At 61.1% G+C, this 16,938-nt stretch overlaps 3 protein-coding genes across 4 annotated transcripts in view; 2 read left to right on the forward strand and 1 right to left on the reverse strand.

Annotated features, from left to right (window-relative positions):
* The window catches only part of ZNHIT1 (zinc finger HIT-type containing 1), a 5,529-nt gene extending 4,280 nt beyond the window's left edge, over nucleotides 1-1,249 (reverse strand). Inside the window, exon 1 of the mRNA XM_021692473.1 lies at nucleotides 1,161-1,249. Coding sequence (XP_021548148.1) covers nucleotides 1,161-1,182 — 22 coding nt within the window. The 5' untranslated portion in view covers nucleotides 1,183-1,249. The remainder of the gene's footprint in view (nucleotides 1-1,160) is intronic.
* A 573-nt stretch (nucleotides 1,250-1,822) lies between these two features.
* On the forward strand, nucleotides 1,823-9,134 carry PLOD3 (procollagen-lysine,2-oxoglutarate 5-dioxygenase 3). 2 transcript variants are annotated; one of them, XM_021700304.2, is made up of 19 exons: nucleotides 1,823-2,302; nucleotides 2,677-2,768; nucleotides 2,898-3,034; nucleotides 3,145-3,308; nucleotides 3,465-3,577; nucleotides 3,707-3,770; nucleotides 4,100-4,197; nucleotides 4,443-4,544; nucleotides 4,740-4,865; nucleotides 5,057-5,178; nucleotides 5,510-5,614; nucleotides 5,728-5,853; nucleotides 6,132-6,273; nucleotides 6,361-6,474; nucleotides 6,676-6,744; nucleotides 7,208-7,312; nucleotides 7,842-7,988; nucleotides 8,231-8,356; nucleotides 8,714-9,120. In XM_021700304.2, the coding sequence occupies exons 1-19, from the start codon at nucleotides 2,188-2,190 to the stop codon at nucleotides 8,867-8,869; spliced, it is 2,223 nt and encodes a 740-aa protein (XP_021555979.1). In that variant the 5' UTR covers nucleotides 1,823-2,187; the 3' UTR covers nucleotides 8,870-9,120. The 2 variants fall into 2 exon arrangements, with proteins under 2 accessions (XP_021555979.1, XP_044771089.1); XM_044915154.1 differs by having other exon boundaries at nucleotides 6,132-6,474; nucleotides 8,714-9,134.
* Nucleotides 9,135-13,339: 4,205 nt separating this feature from the next.
* MOGAT3 (monoacylglycerol O-acyltransferase 3) lies at nucleotides 13,340-16,618 on the forward strand. The gene is made up of 7 exons (XM_021692501.2): nucleotides 13,340-13,412; nucleotides 13,646-13,753; nucleotides 13,840-13,910; nucleotides 14,192-14,396; nucleotides 14,702-14,876; nucleotides 16,171-16,373; nucleotides 16,464-16,618. The coding sequence occupies exons 1-7, from the start codon at nucleotides 13,340-13,342 to the stop codon at nucleotides 16,616-16,618; spliced, it is 990 nt and encodes a 329-aa protein (XP_021548176.1).
* The last annotated feature ends 320 nt before the right edge of the window (nucleotides 16,619-16,938 follow it).

Here is a 16,938-nt window from a genome sequence, read left to right on the forward strand (position 1 = left end):
GTCCCGCATCGGGCTCCCTGCTCGGCGGGGAGTCTGCTTCTCCCTCTCCCGCTCCCCCCTCTTGTGCTCTCTCTCTCAAATAAATAAATAAAAAATCTTTAAAAAGAGAAAGGACTGACATGATTGGATTGATTAAAGTCAATCTGGCTGAGTGTTCCACCCACATCTCTTCCTGGTGGGGGGAGGGGGGGACTAAACTACTCCATCCTTCCCTAACTGGCCTTCCAGCCTCTACACCTGTGCTGTACAATAAGGTTGCCACGACTCTCACGTGGTCATTCAAATTCGATGTAGAGTCAAGTAAGATGAAATAAAATGTAAAATTCAGTTCCTCGGTGGCACTAGCCACATTTCACGTGCTCAAAAGCCACATGTGGCTAAAGCCTGCCATGCTAAACAGTGCTGATTAAGACCATTCCTACCATTCTAGAAAGTTCCACCGTACAGTGCTGCTCCGTACTGAAGCCAGAACTGCCCTTCTAAAAGATGGATCTGTCTCGGTTATGCCCCTGCCTTAGAAGAGCCGTTTGGTGGTTCTCCACAGAACTGAAACTCTCCGGCTGTGTACAGAATGCCTTTCAAGTGCACCCCTCCCCAGCCCTCCAGACTCTCCTACTATTCCTCCACAAGCCCCGAACTGTGAACGTGGCTTCCTCAGAGACTTGGTTTTTCTCGCTCTCCTGCCTTTGCACGCGCGGTTCACGCTGCCGGGAATGAGCCTCGGCGCACCTGCACTGAGCGAAACCGTGACTCGACTCTCAAGATTCAATCCAAGCATTTTTTTCTCCCTCCAAGCCTTCCCTGTCCCCTCGGTCCCAGAAGCCAAGTTAGGTGCCACTCCTCCCCGCGCCCAGGAGCTATGCACCCCTCTGCCGTCGCACGTATCACTCTGAAATGCAGGCAGGCCTGCGTGTCTGTCCCCCTCCCCCTGCCCCCAGGCCAGCTTCTGGATGATGGGGACCTTTTTCCTCTCTCCATCCCCAGCGCAGGCATGGAGCGGGCATCAATACAACATGAATAGATGGCCTAAGGGGCTACCCCGACGCCAGGACCCGAGGGCGGGGGAAGGGATTAAGATTAATAACTGGGTGAGAACCCCCTAGGCCAGGGTCGGGTCTGGGAGGAGGTAGGGGGCCAAGGTCCCCCAGGGGCTCACATACCCGAAGTTTTCTTCTCCACCATTTCCACAACACAGCTGACGGAAGAGCCTACTGCGCACGCGCGCTAAACCACCCGCTGCGGGAGGGGGTGACATCACTACCGGCAGCGCGCGCGCAGAGTAATCCCAATGGAATTCCTATGCGTCCGCATTTTACGTGGTGTTGCCCAGGAGACGAGAAAGCTTTCCGCCATATTTTATAGGGGCAAAACCACTTCCGGCCTGAGTGTAGTTGTGTATTTTGTGGGACCCCCGAAATGGATCACTTTAAAGAGGTGGTGCCAGTGGTCTTTTGAGAAATGTCATTTTCCTCTCGTGCTTCTGAAGATGCCACCATCACAAAGGCAACCCCTGGAGTTTCTCCCGGGGGAGGTAGAGATGATGGGCTGGACTACCAAAGTGGGCAGGCTTGAGTGGGCAATCCGAGAGGCCCCCGGGGACCCTCTGCCGAAACCTCAACTCCCAGCGCCCCTGGCGCCGCTGACTCCTCGGCCTTCTCCCTCCTTGCCGCCCGCTCCTCCACCCGTCCCCGCTCTGCGCGCCCCCACCGCCGCGCTCTCCCAGCCTTCCGCCCCGCAGCTCCGTGCAGGGGTGTGGCAAAGACCCGCCTCCGCATCCCGGCCGACCTGCAGGGGGTCACTTCCCCTCTCCGGGTTTCAGTTTCCTCACGTGTCAGGAGGCGCTGCGCCGGGCTGGCTCTCACCAAAGTCCTCGGCTCCGGATCGCTGGCCCGAGCCCCCGCCCCTCCCCCGCTTCCCGGCCGGGCGCCCCCTCAGCTGGCTCCGCGCAGCCCGCGCGCTCACGCCCGGGGACAATCCTCGCCTTGTCTGCGGCGCCCGCTTCTCGAGTTCTCAGTAGCCTCGGGCTACGCCTTTTTTCCAGGGCGGCGCCCTATCCCTGCTCCTCCTCGCGGCTGGCCGCACTGCAGCCCCCGTCCCTCTTCCCAGAGCCCCTCCCCGGAGTTGGGATCTCGGCGCACCGCCCCAGAGCCCTGCGGGCCTGTGTGCCGTCTCCGCCCGCTCCCCGCCATGGCCTCCTCCGACCCGGGACTCCGGCTCCTGCTGGGGCTCCTGCTGCTGCTGCCGCCGCCGCCTGCGACCTCGGCCTCCGACCGTCCCCGGGGCAGCGACCCGGTCAACCCAGGTGAGAGCCCCGGGAGCGCCGACTGGGTGCCGGGTTTGCGTGCCTGCCCGCGGGGCCGGGGAAGGGGTCGCGGCCTGGAGGGGGTGGCCAGCCTCTCCCACGCCGTGCGCCCCCCACAGGGCGAATCACGCGGCCCCTCCCCACCCTGGGCTGGGATTTCCAGACTACCATGTGAACTGACCCCGAATTCCTGGGTGTTACTCCCATCCAGCTCTCCACTGGGGCCAAAGTTCCCCTGGTTGCGAAGAGTTTAAGAGAGAATAGGAAAAAAAGAGGACAGGAGCAGAGTCGGAGGGAGGGCAAGGGGGGCGGAGCGCGGGGGGCGGTGAGCTGGGTTGAGTGGGTCCCGAGCGCCAATTCCCGGCTGGTGACAGAAAAGCTGCTGGTGATCACGGTGGCCACAGCCGAGACGGAAGGATACCGGCGTTTCCTGCGGTCCGCGGAGTTCTTCAACTACACAGTGCGGGTGAGGAGAGGAGGGGCGGGAGGAGAGGAGGGGCGGGAGGAGTGGGCTGAGGGCTGGATGCCTGGGGCCCCACGGTGAGCCTGGTCAGGAGGGCCCATCCCGCCGGCTGATGGCGGGTCTCCCCGACAGACCCTGGGCCTGGGAGAGGAGTGGCGAGGGGGTGATGTGGCCCGAACGGTTGGTGGAGGACAGAAGGTCAGGTGGCTGAAGAAGGAGATGGGGAAATACGCAGACCGGGAGGATATGGTCATCATGTTTGTGGACAGGTAAAGGGGCTGCGGATGGGGAGCAGGGGGAAGGGCAAGCAGGAGGAGGGGGTGAGGAGCCCGAGGTTCCTCGCGGCGCGTCCTGTTCACGCCCCCTCTTCCTCACCCAGCTACGACGTGATTCTGGCTGGCAGCCCCTCGGAGCTGCTGAAGAAGTTCGTCCAGAGTGGCAGCCGCCTGCTCTTCTCTGCGGAGGGCTTCTGCTGGCCCGAGTGGGGCCTGGCAGAGCAGTACCCTGAGGTGGGCACGGGGAAGCGCTTCCTCAACTCTGGTGGTGAGTGGCAGAGTGCCCAAGGCGGGGGGGCGGGGGGGGGGGGCAAGGGTGGGGGGGCATGGAGCATTCCAGGGGCCGGAGGACTAGAGACGGGGAGTGGGAACGGGTCCCTGGGACCCCGAGAGTCTTGGAGTCAGCACCCGCCCGCCCCGACAGGATTCATTGGCTTTGCCCCCACCGTCCACCAAGTCGTCCGCCAGTGGAAGTATAAGGATGACGATGATGACCAGCTGTTCTATACGCGACTCTACCTGGACCCTGGGCTTAGGGTAGGGAGCAGCGGTGGAGGGCGCACTTGCAACTCCATGTGGGCTGAAGGGCAGATGAGGGCGATGGGGCTTTAGGGAGGCTGTAGAAAGAGTGGGAAATGATGGCCCACCCCATCTCATCCCATCCAGGAGAAACTCAGCCTCAATCTGGATCACAAATCCCGGATCTTTCAGAACCTCAATGGGGCTTTAGGTGAGGAAAAAGGGCTCTACTTCTGTGATTTTATTTAACACAACAGTCCTACGAAGGGAGGGCCACCTGTTGCGGGGGAGGAAAATGCCTCCCGGAGGGACTGGTGACTTGCCCAGGTCACCCAGGTAGTAGGGTGGAGCTCCCCAGGGTGGCGGGAGTCTGGTCAGTACCCTCAAGAGAGAGACGGTGGCCGCTCCCCGCCCCCTGGAGCCACAGTCCTTCATCCTCTGGAGAAGGATGGGCTCCCCGCCCCACTCCATATTTAGAAGCATCTGTTGCTTGGCAGCTTTGAGAGGAAAAGAGTCTAAAGCTGGGCTTTTCTTCCCCAGATGAGGTGGTTTTAAAGTTTGATCGGAATCGTGTGCGCATCCGGAATGTGGCCTATGACACACTTCCCGTCGTGGTCCATGGGAACGGTCCCACTAAGGTGCTCCAATGGTTTATGCCCTCAGCCCCCCCACCCCTGCCCCAGTCAGACCTGGCCCCCGCCCCTGCGTACCTCTAGCCCTTCCAAGCAGCCAGTCCTCCCCAGCCCCAGCGGCAGAGGTGCCGGGAGAGGTTCTAAGTGTCCATCTCTCCCCTCCCTGCCCTGTCCCCTGCCTGTCCACCTGACCCTCCTCACCTCTGCTGCTGGACTCCTTTGCTTCCTCCTCTCACTGCCTCTCCCAACAGCTCCAGCTGAATTACCTGGGAAACTATGTCCCTAATGGCTGGACTCCCCAGGGAGGCTGTGGGTTCTGCGGCCGGGACCGGAGGACACTCCCGGGGGGGCAGGTGAGGAGGGGTGCTGGAGGGGCGGGGGGGCGTGGGCAGGACCAGGCACTGAAGCAGAGGATACAGGGAGAGCATGCTGGGCAGCAGCACACGGGCCAGAGCTCCTGGGGACTCCCAACCTGGCAGGGTGGTGGAGGACACACCAGTTTGGGGGCCTGGGCTGTCCTCTGAGCCCCATTGTGTCGTATCTTCCAGCCTCCCCCCCGGGTGCTTCTGGCTGTGTTTGTAGAACAACCTACCCCGTTCCTGCCCCGCTTCCTGCAGCGGCTGTTCCTCCTGGACTACCCCCCCGACAGGGTCACCCTCTTCCTGCATAACAATGTGAGAAACCCCAGCAGCCTCTCCCTTGTGCGCCCTCCCAGGGGACTTTGCCCCTGCCCCGACTGGAACTGCCACCCACCCAGACTCCTTCCTACACCCTTTCTCTCACCACCTTCCCCCTCCTGGGCCTCGGGCGCCATCTTTTCTGCTCTCTCCACCCCCTCCCTCTCCCCCCCCACCCCCGTCTCCAGGAGGTGTACCACGAGCCCCACATTGCAGACTCCTGGCCGCAGCTCCAGGACCACTTCTCAGCTGTGAAGCTGGTGGGGCCAGAGGAGGCCCTGACACCAGGCGAGGCCAGGGACATGGCCATGTGAGTGAGCACTGGGCGGGGAGGACGGGTGAGGGCCGAGGGGTGCTGCCAGCCACTGCACCCAACCCCTTCCCTCTCCATGTGCCATGCAGCCTGGGTCAGCCTCCATGGGGGCACCCCCCAGCCAGGAGAACCTCGGGGTCTGGGGGAAGCAAGCACACCCCCCCCTCCCCCCGTAGTCTTCCTCCTCTCCTCCTGGTGCTTCTACCCGCTTTCTTCTTCCCCTCCTCTGCGGGTGTGGGGGGGGCATTCTCCTACCTGCCACACAGTCCCCTCCTCCCCCCGCCTGCTCCTGTTTTAGCTCCTCTGTTCATTGATCTGTCACCTCCAGGGACACTTGTCGGCAGGACCCGGAGTGCGACTTCTACTTCAGCCTGGATGCTGACGCTGTCATCACCAACCAGCAGACCCTGCGCATCCTCATCGAAGAGAACAGGTCGCTTGCCCGGCTTGGCCAGAGGGTCCCCAGATAGTCTCGGGGGAGTCCCCACCTCCTTCCCGGGGCCCAGGGCTCACCTCTGCCCCGCCCTCACCTCTGCCTGTCCACAGGAAGGTGATAGCGCCCATGCTGTCCAGGCACGGGAAGCTGTGGTCCAACTTCTGGGGAGCCCTGAGCCCCGACGAGTACTATGCCCGCTCGGAGGACTACGTGGAGCTGGTGCAGCGGAAGCGAGTGTGAGTCCTGCCGGGGGCCGCAGCCCCTCTCCTCCAGCCTGGGCCCGCAGACGCCTGCGCCCCCCCCCCGCCCCGCGCCCAAGGCCCCGCCAGTTGCAAGGGCACAGCTGTGGAGCCGGGCTGACAGTGCAGCCAGCCTGAGGTGTTGTGACAGGGAAGCCGGTGGACCTTCTGGCTTGGAGAGTGGGGGTGCCCTGAGGGAAGGGGCTCCTGGGTTGAATTGGGCAGCCTTGGGGGAGGGTCACCCACCTAGCTGACGCCAGTGTGGGTGCCTCCAGGGGCGTGTGGAATGTGCCCTATATAGCCCAGGCATACATGATCCGTGGTGAGACCCTGAGGACAGAGCTGCCCCAGAGGGAGGTGTTCTCGGGCAGTGACACTGACCCAGACATGGCCTTCTGTAAGAGCCTGCGGGACAAGGTGAGTGGGGCCTGGGCGCCCGAAGCCAGGGTGCTGGGAAGCAGCCAGCCGTGTCTCCTCACACCCCCCCCCCACCCTGCCCGCCAGGGCATCTTCCTCCACCTCAGCAATCAGCACGAATTTGGCCGCCTCCTGGCCACTTCCCGGTATGACACCGACCATCTGCACCCTGACCTCTGGCAGATCTTCGACAACCCCCTGGTGAGTGCCTAACGTCTTGCTCAGAGAACAGGACATGCCCTTCACTACAGGAGGGCGCACGCACGCATGTCCTCGCTTCCAGGCTCCGCTCCTGCCTGGGGAGAGGCGGTCGTGGTCGTGGTGCTGGGGCTTCCTGGGTGGGACCAGAGGGAGTGAAGAGGGCACACATCAAGGTGCGCACCCCTCCCCATCCTCCCCCAGGACTGGAAGGAGCAGTACATTCATGAGAACTACAGCCGGGCCCTTGAAGGGGAGGGGCTTGTGGAGCAGGTGAGCCGTGAGCAGGACTCCTGACCGCCCTGGTGGCCACCGCCCCTGAGTCCACTGGCTGGATTAGTGGTTCCCAAACTGACTTCCCTCAGACAGATAAAGGCAAAGGCCGAGCAGATAGGCCTTTGGCTCCCCGCCCTGCCGCTAATCAGAGCGATCCTTTCTTGTTTATTGGGCCTATTAGTGTTGTGGGTGAAATGACAGTTTTGTAAAGAAGCCCCAAACCTGGGGTTCTGGCACCTTCCTGCCTTCTGTGCTGGGTCCCCTGCACCGCTCCCACCTTCTCCGGCCCTGCCTTTCCTGGCCCATCCCCATGCTCAGATCCCCGTTCCTCCAGCTTCTCCCATCTCCCGGCTTCTCTTTCTGCTCCCTGCTTTCGCTCCCCTGGGTTGGCTGCCTGTCTCCTCTGGAGAGATCTGCAAGCATCCCCCGGCCCTGTTGTTCTTCCTCTGTCGGTCCTCAGCCGTGCCCAGATGTGTACTGGTTCCCGCTGCTGTCTGACCAGATGTGCGACGAGCTGGTAGAGGAAATGGAGCATTACGGCCAGTGGTCAGGAGGCCGGCACGAGGTGAGAGGGGCCGGGGCAGGGGAGGAGGCGAGGGCCACCGGGCGAGGGAGGTGCGGCTGTGAGGGAGGGGAATGGAATCAAGAGAGTGGGAGCAGAGAAGGGGACCCCCGGGGGGGACCCACAGGGGGCACAATTGCATGTGTGTGCGTGTGCATTCATTCAGGAACTCCTTCCTGGGGCACGCAGGTCCCAGACATTGGCTACTGACCTAGGCGATGTGGCACGTTGAGCTGTCCTGGTCGAGCCCTGCCCTCCGGCCCCTCACCTGCTAGAGTCAGTAACAACAGCCCTGCTCCTGAAGGCTGACGGGCAGCCCAGATGCTGTGGGAGTCACAGGAGGGGCTTTGGCCCAGCCGTGGGGGGACCGAGGGGCTTCACAGAAGAGGTAACATCTTCAGGGCCAGGGGGAGTGAGTCAGGCTAAGTGGTCGAGGCTGCCAGACCCGGGTCACACAAGCTTTCAGGCCTGAGAGCGAGAGGAGGGGGAAGCTGGCGCGGCCCTGTTGGGGCTCAGTGCCCACCGCCCACAGGACTCGAGGCTGGCGGGAGGCTACGAGAACGTGCCCACCGTGGACATCCACATGAAGCAGGTGGGCTATGAGGACCAGTGGCTGCAGCTGCTGAGGACGTATGTGGGACCCATGACAGAGAGCCTGTTCCCAGGCTACCACACCAAGGTGGGCCGCCACCCCTGCTACCCTGCTTCTACCTTCCCACACCTGGGTCCTGGCTGGAAGTCTCCCCATGGCGCCGTTTCAGCCCCCATAGCATCCGGAGCCTCGTGGAAAGGGCTTCCGCAGGAGGGCAGCCGGGAGGAGTTAGCAGAGAGACCCCCGCGGCCCTCCCCCTACCACCCTCCTCAGAAGGCCCCCGGGACCTCACGGCCATCCCTCCAGTGTCTCCTGTCACGTCTCCACAGACCCGGGCAGTGATGAACTTCGTGGTCCGCTACCGGCCAGACGAGCAGCCTGCTCTGCGGCCCCATCACGACTCGTCCACCTTCACTCTCAACGTGGCCCTCAACCACAAGGGCCTGGATTATGAGGTGAGCCCCGAGCGCCCTCCCGCGTCAGGGCACCAGCAGGGCCCCTCCACACGTGCACGCGTGCGCACATGCACACACTTGAGCCCCCGGGACCTTGCTCTCCTGCCCCCTGATGACCCCTACACACCCTTCAGTCACCCGCCCTGCCCCACGGCACGTCCTCTTCACGTTTCTAGTTACTTCGAAGGTGCCATCTCCTGGACCTCTTCCAGGCTGTGTGCCTCGCCGCGCCCCCCGTGCCTCCCTTATGTGCCGACACCCCAAAACCCCGTGCCTGCCTCCCTCCCCACTGTGGCAGCCAGCCCCCCAGCCCCCTGTCTGCTCACTGTCCACTTCCGTTCCCCTGTCCTCTTCCAGGGAGGTGGCTGTCGCTTCTTGCGCTATGACTGCATAGTCTCGTCCCCACGGAAGGGCTGGGGTCTCCTGCACCCCGGCCGCCTCACCCACTACCACGAGGGGCTGCCCACTACTCGGGGCACTCGCTACATCATGGTGTCCTTTGTCGACCCTTGACACTCAACCACTCTGCCAAACCTTCCCTGCCGTTGTGCCTTCCTGCGCCCCCCTCCTTGGAGATGGGGGTCTGTCTGGCACCTCCCTTCCTGAGTGGATGTTCGGCGTGCCTGGGACTGAATGTGTCGCCTCCCCCCCCAACACACGGCCCTCTCAGGAAGCTCCTGGAGCCCCCTTGCCCCTCCCCACAGTCCCCAAAGATTCATGGGGAGAAGGCTTCTGGGGTTCCCCATACAATAAATTATTGTTTCTCAGCCTCCCTCCCAATAAAGGAGGATTTGTAACTCGTGAGTCCGCGTTCGTCTTTCCCCTCCCCGCTGACCCCGTATCCCTCCTGCCCCCAGAGCGGAGGGAAGACCTGGAGTTACTCCAAAGAAAAAGAACAGAGAGGAAAAGGCAGAAAGCAGATGGTAGAGCAGCGTGGGAACCAAGAAGCTTCCCTGGATCCCATTTCTCACTCTGCTGTATTGCCTAGGGGTTGCGGGGGAGCCTGAGAAGGGCCAGGCACCGAGGGCTTCACTTAGATTCAGGTGAAAGCCCACCCTGGCCTCCCCCAGCCTCTTCTCCCTGACGCGCTCTCATCCCTTGAGGGCATCTTCTTCCTTGCATGAAGCAAGGGGGTGGCAGAGCCCTGAGCTGGCCTCTGGGGACAGTGCTAAGGGAAGGGAGGCCCCCTGGAAGCATGTGTTCCAAGGGAAGACACAGGGGGCTTCTGGGACCCAAGCTTTTAGTCAGGGAGGATCAGGAAAAGGGAAGCCTTGGAGGGTCATCCCAAGAAAGCTTCCTGGAAGAGGGGAATAGAAAGTAGCCTTGAAAAAGAGGTGAGACCTCCTGAGAGCTGATGTCTTCCAGCTTCTGGGGGGCCATCAAGCCCTTGCTAAGCCAGCGAAACCCCTGGAGGCACCCTGAGGACCTCAGGCCATGTTCCTTTAGCTTGATCCTTCGCAGGTCCTAGCACCAGCCTACCTTCCTGAATGTCTCTCCCAACTGGTCCCCTGCAGAAGCCTTTTGAAAACCAAATGGGCCCATTTGCTGGTCCTTGGGCATTTCTTGCCTCCAACACCTCACGTGCAATCCACCCCTTTCTTGCTATTGCCTGGACTCCCAGGAAAACCTCCTCTGTGAAGCCTTCCTTCCTGACAGGTGGGACTGGTCCCCCTTCCGTGTGGACTGAGCATCTCTCTGGCCAGACTTTTCAGTGCATCTCACCCGGTCTCCCTGCGGATGGAAGTAGGCTGAGCAGGGACAGGAGACATTACGTCCTGGGGTGGGGCGAGGGGCAACCCACAGGAGAGTGAAGCAGGGGGCAGGACAGAAAGGGTGAGCCAGCCTGAGTGGCATTGGATGCTGGCTCATCCTGTCTCCTACCATGCTCATTTACTGAGCATCCCTCACCTGCTGGGCACCTGTCACAGGGTTAGGGTTGATGAGAACAACAGCTGGCTTCTTGTGGCTCACAGCTGGGGGTAGACCTTAGCCAGAAAATCGCCACGAAGGAGGGAACGTGGGAAAGAATTTTATGCCAGGAGAGAATGGGACAGAAGATGTATGTCAGACTCGCCTAAAGAAGTGACATTCCCTGACCCGGAGAGGGTCCACAGCTCTGGCCCGTGTTGGGGAGGGCCCCGGCCATGTGAGGACTGGTCCCCGCATACTTGGAGGGTGTGCCCTTTTGGGCTGGCCAATTGCTGGCCTTTCTGGCCATTCCTGCTGGAATGTCTCCCCACAGAAGCCTAAGCTACTCCTTAGGGGCCAGACCAGGGCAAAAAGGGGTTTCTAGCTGCTCTCACTCGTGTGGGGAGCCCTGCCATTCGTGGTACATACCAGCCCGGCAACACCCCATTTTCCCAGACCTCTGCCAGCCAGCTCCTCAGAGGCCCCTCAGAGGCCCAAGGTCCTGACCTCCGCAAGGTCCACACACCCTCACTCCCAGGCTCCTGGCCACGCCCCTGGGCATTCCTGTTTGGTCCTATTGGTCACAACCCTGTGAGCTCGGGTAGTCGTTAACCCTTTCTTGCTGGGGCTCACAAGGGTACAGGGTTCAGGTCAGCAAAGGGGGTGGACACAGGAGCCAAACCAGGGCCAAGGGTCAGGGCCAGGGGGTTGGACCACAGGGAGTGTACTTAAGAGCCCACAGTGGTCCCTATGGGATGTGCCTCCACAGTATGCCAGCCTCCTCCAGCCACCTTGCCTGGGTCTTCAAGTGGTTGCTGTCCTGCGATGGGTCTTCTCCTACTTGGGGCTCGGTGAGGCCAGCACCTGGCACTCTGCTTCCCTGTTACCAGGAGGGAGGCAGGACAGTGCTCTCTGGGGGCCGCTGAAGGAATGAGAAGGAATTAGCTGGACAAGAGGGCCTCCAACAGGGACGAGAGGGCAGAGGCGGGTAACTGGGGACTTAAATGCCTGGGTCCTTAATATCCCCCACTCCATCCTCCAGCCCAGGTGTGCCTGGCCATGCTGCTCCTTGCTCTTCTAAGCCGAGCAGGGACACGCCGAGGGCAGGAGGCCGACGATCTGCCTGGGTCCGCAGCTGGGCCATCTGGAGACATTTCCCAGATTGTGTCCCTGTCTTGGTGAGGCCATCCAGGAGTGGTGTGCTGGGTGGGGGCAAGGCTTTGGAATAGACTCTTCTCTGGTTACCCCCCAAAGTCTAATCTCACGGTCAGAGTGGAGTATGTTGCCTCTGCCCCCAGCTGGTTAAAACCGCAGAACTGGATCCCTCTGGCAACTACCTCTTCAGCTTCCACCCTCACGGGGTCCTGGTCACCGGGGCCTTCAGCAACTTCTGCACGGAGGCCACCGGCTTCTCCAGCTTCTTCCCTGGCCTCCGGCCACACCTCCTCATGCCGCCTTGTTGGTTCTACCTCCCTCTCTTCCCAGACTACATCATGTGTAGTGGTGAGAAGTGGGGAGATCCCCCAGTCCCTGCTGTGTCACCCCCCACATCCCTGGGGTGGGGGGGGTGGGAGCTCCTGGTCCCAGCTCTACCTTCCTGGCACCCTCCTCCCCCTTTTCTCAAAGACCCAGGCATCTGGGCCCCCTCTCCCCTCCCCCCAGCTTTGGTGTCCCCTGACAAGGCCAGCGGCTGCCTATCTGTTGTTCCGGCCTGGGGGCGGCCAGGTGGCGGTCCTGGACTTGGGAGGGCCCCTGGAAGCGCTGGAAGCAAAAGCCGGCGAGCTGATTTTGTGGATCCGGAATCAGAAGGGCTTTGTCGCGTTGGCGCGGGAACAAGGGTGAGGAAGCCGCAGTGGCCGGGCGGGACGCTCGCGGGCTACCCTGGCGCGGAGGAGCGTGGCGCGCCGGCGAAACCCGGAGTCAGGCGCGCCTCTGCTCTCCCCCAGGGCCTCCCTGGTGCCCTGCTTTCTCTTTCGGGGACAACGAGCTCTTTCTTCCAGCAGTTCCCGAACCCTCCCGGCTCGCGGTTGCCGAGCGCGCGGGAGGCGCTGCAGCCGCTGCTGAGCGTGGCCCTGCCGCTGTTCCGAGGTCCCTTCGGCCTCCTCCTGCCTTTCCGCACGCCCATCCACACCGTCGCTGAGCCCCGGCCTCTGCCCCCTCCGCTCCCCGCCGGCGCACCGGCTCCCGCGGAGCTCCGGCCCCGCGCGCTCCCGGCGCCAGGAGGTGAAGGTCCCTGCCTGCTGGCCACGCCTTGGCCGCGCCTCATCGCCTTTGGCAACCGGCCAGGCCCTGAACACTGTCCCGGACGGTCGCGCGGCTGGGCGGGAAGGGCACGGGCTGGAGATCCCAACCACCGCCCCTCTGGCGTCCCGTTCTGCCCACAGTGGGGGCCCCGATCCCGGTGCAGCGAAGCCCGCGGCCCAGCCGGGCGCAGGTGGACGCGCTGCACGCGCTCTCGCGCAGCTGTTCGAGCAGCGCAAGGCGCGCTACGGCCTCCCCGCCCACCCGCACCCCCTCCTCGCCTGGGCGCGCCGCCCCCGCTCTCCCGGTGCCCGCGGCCGCCGTGGTGGTGGGGGGGGAATTAAACGTGGCAACAGAGCTGCGGTGTGTGCGTGTTTGTGCGGGGCCGTGCCTCCGGGTGATCGTGACCCTCCCGGAGACCTGCACCCAGATCCGGGGCGCGCAGCGGGGGCGTGCCCGGCCGCCCTGGAGATCCCACTGTCTCAGCGGAGCTTCTGGCCCCCGCCCGCGGCTGGGACCCGGTGGGCGGGCTCCCCGGCTCCTTCTGAGCCTCCTCCCCACATCAGTTCCCGGACAGCTGACACACTCACTATATCCCTCACCTATTCCCTGCAGCCTCCCAGCTCCGCCCAGCGACCAGCCCAAACCGACTAACGCTTGCAGTTCAAAGATTATTCTGAGGACGTCTGGGGCTCCGGATCCACACACACGCGCAACACACCCGCAGTCCCGGGAGAGCCCAACCTTCTTCGTTTGTGCTCCGGGCCCTGGAGCCTCGCTGGCAGAGGGCAACGACTGGGACAGGAGTCTCCACAGCCCCGCCGCGACCCCACCATGGAATCCGTGCAGAAACAGTGGCCAGAAGTAGTGAGCGCCTACCAATACGTGCTCACTTTCCTCTTCATGGGTGAGAGGCCTGGTGCCCTGGGGTCCCCAAAGGGAGCAGGGACCTGGGGGAGAAAGGCTGGGGCCCCATTTACCTGTGTGCCTAAGGGCAAAGGGACCAGGAGAGGGCCAGAGTTCAGGCTGGGAGATGGCTGGGTACACACCAGCCATCTGTGAGGGGGAAGGAGAGAGCCGCTGCATGGAATGACCCATCTTCCAAAGCTAATGCACTCTTCTTTGTCATCTTTCCCGCAGGCCCTTTCTTCTCCCTTCTTGTCCTCTTCCTCCTCTTCACGTCATTCTGGTCCGTCTCTGTTCTCTACTTGGTGTGGTTCCTCCTGGACTGGGACACGCCTAACCAAGGTGAGTGCTGCTGGGCATGTGCCCAAGGAGCGGAGATGGTGGCCAGGTGCCTCCAGAAATTCTTCAAAGCATCTCTCTGCCCCAAGGTGGAAGGCGCTTTGAGTGGACCAGGAACTGGGCCATGTGGAAACACGCCAGGGATTATTATCCTATCAAGGTGACAGGGTACCCTCCAGAGTCTTCCTCCTCCCTCTCCTCAACCCCCACCCCCACCCCTACTCACCCCTGCCTATGCACCCTGGGCTCCCTAAACTCAGACAGTGGGGCATGGGGCAGGGGCTGCCGAGTGGTGTTCCAGAGTAGGCTCTCTGTGCTGCGCACTCCATTCAAGGACCTTGAACTCTGAAGTCGGTTAGGGTGGAGGGCAACTCTTTTCAGCTGGTGTCCTGCCTTCCATGCCTCTTTCCCCTCATCCTACCTAATCCCCTCTGCCCCAAGCTGGTGAAAACAGCCGAGCTGCCCCCTGACCGGAACTATGTGCTGGGTGCCCACCCACATGGGATCATGTGCATCGGAACCTTCTGCAATTTCTCCACCGAGGCCAACAACTTCTCCAAGCAGTTCCCGGGGATTCAGGTCTCATCGGCAGTGCTGGCCTCCCTCTTCCACTTCCCAATCTATCGTGACTACATCATGTCCTTTGGTGAGCCTCGAGCTGAGTGGGATGAGGCACCTGTTCCCTCCGCCCACCCTTGACTGCCTCCCACGCACCTCACACAGGGACCTGGCCTAAACATTGGCCTGGCTCACAGTGGGCATCAGTGAATAGCTCTGGTTGCAGCAAATGTCCTGCATCCTTGCTGGGAGAGGCACTGTAGGTCACACCGACACGGGCGTGGGGATGGCAGGTTTGGAGGGAATGGGGTGTGGGGCTCACTAAAGGGTGGGTGAGGGGCTAGGCAGCCCAGGAGGGCGTGGTGACCGTTCCCCACCTCCTCACACACGCAGGAATATGTTCTGTGAACCGGTGGAGCCTGGACTTTGTTCTGTCACAGCGCCGGCTCGGGCAGGCTGTAATCATCATGGTTGGGGGTGCCCAGGAGTCCCTGTATGCCATCCCAGGAAAGCACTGCCTCATTCTCCGGAATCGCAAAGGCTTCGTGCGCCTGGCACTGAGGCATGGGTGAGTGGGGTGCAGGTGCCCAGCCCGGGGCTGCTGTTGATGGTCAGAACTTCACATTGTGTCTGCGGCTCTACGCTCTTTTGTCCCTACCCATCCAGGTCCCTGTAGCCGGGCCTCTGTGTCCCCAGAGCCCACACTGTGCTCCCCGGTGCATGTCAACACTCGAGCACTTTCTCTGTGCCAAGCACCATGCCCACTTTTGCCAGGCTTCTGCCCTCTCTGAAAGAGCAGGATCATAGTGCAAGTAGCAAGACCTTGGGCTCAGGAGTCCTGGATTCAAAGCCCTTTCTGACACTACCTCAAAGGCGAGACCTTGGACATGTTTCTTTACCTGTGAGATAGGACTAATACTTACCTTGCGACAATGTTGTAGTTGCAGAGACTTGATGAGAAAATGTATACAGTTGACCCTTAAACAACATGGGTTTGAACTGCAACAGGTCACTTATACACGGATTTTTTTTACAATATAGTACTGTAAATGTATTTTCTCTTCCTGATGATTTTCCTTTTTTTAAGATTTGATTCATTTATTTATTTGAGAGAGAAAGTACATGCGTGAGTGGAGGGAGGAGCAGAGAGAGAGGCAGAGAACCTCAAGCGGACTCCACACTGAGTGCAGAGTTCAACTTGGGTTTCGGTTCCACAACCCTGAGATCATGACCTGAGCTGAAACCAAGAGTTAGCCGCTCAGCCAACTGAGCCACCCTGGCACCCCCTGATGATTTTTTTTTTTTAATTTTATTTATTTGAAAGAGAGAGAGAGCGGGAGAAAGAGCATGAGTTGGGGGAGGGGCAGAGGGAGAGAGAATCTTAAGCAGACACCCTGCTGAGTGCAGAGCCTGACACGGGGCTGGATCCCAGGACCCTGGGATCATGACCTGAGCTGAAGGCAGGCGCTTAACCGACTGAGCCACCCAGGCGCCCCTAGCTTACTTTATTATAAGAATACTGTATATAGTACATATACAAAATATTTGTTAATCGACTATGTTATTGGCCATGCTATTAGTAGTTAAGTTTTGGGGGAGTGTTAAGTTATATGAGGATTTTTGGGGTGGGGGTCAGTGCCCCTTACCCCATGTTGTTCAAGGGTCAACATATGAAGGCCCAGGACAGAATCATTTCTCAAGAATTGTGAGTCCCTTCGTCCAGATCTTTCTTTGTCATTTGCTTGAAACGGCCTTGGGCAGTGGAATCCGGAGGTGTAGGGAGGGATTTGCGGTTCTGTCTTGGGATGCTCCGAAAGCCACTGGCCTGACCACCCTTCTTTTCTCTCCTTGTCCCTTCCCAGGGCCTCCTTAGTACCTGTGTACTCCTTTGGGGAGAACGATGTCTTTAATTTTAAGGTTTTTGCCACAAACTCCTGGCAGTATATGTGCCAGATCACCTTCAAGAAAATCATGGGCTTTGTTCCTTGCATCTTCTGGGGCCACGGGCTCTTCTCGGACAACTCCTGGGGCCTGGTGCCCTTCGCCAGGCCCATCACCACTGTGGGTGAGTATCCATCTCCAGGCAAGAAAGCTGCTGTCAGCTGTGTGGGCAACAGAGCTCCCCCGCCAACCTCTGTCTCTCCTCTTCCTGCAGTGGGCCGCCCCATCCCAGTGCCCCGGTGCCTGGACCCCACTGAGGAGGAAGTGGACCACTATCACATGCTCTATATGGAGGCTCTGGAGCAACTCTTCGAGGACCACAAGGAAAGCTGCGGTGTTCCAGCTTCTACTCGCCTCACCTTTATCTAGCCCTTGCCGTCCCCCCGGCCCCCAGCCCTGAGCCCCTCAGCCCAGGGCACCGAGACCCTCCACCTACTGCCTCTCTGTACTGCTCCTTCTCTCTCACCACTATGTTGTAGAATCTGATGCCTGCAGAGCTTGCACCCTGGCTCTGGGGGTAAGGGGGCCCAGGCATGATCCACCCTCATTCTCCTGTACTGCGAAGCTGCTGCTTTGGATTGGGGACCGGAATTCCCCTCCCAGCAAGCCTTAATTCTGCTGCATGACCTTGCGTACATCTCTTTCCTTTGCTGAGCCCTTTCTCCCTCTGTGAATGAAGGTGTCTGCTT

This window comes from Neomonachus schauinslandi, chromosome 5 (genome assembly GCF_002201575.2).
Source record: "Neomonachus schauinslandi chromosome 5, ASM220157v2, whole genome shotgun sequence".
Lineage (NCBI taxonomy): Eukaryota > Metazoa > Chordata > Mammalia > Carnivora > Phocidae > Neomonachus > Neomonachus schauinslandi.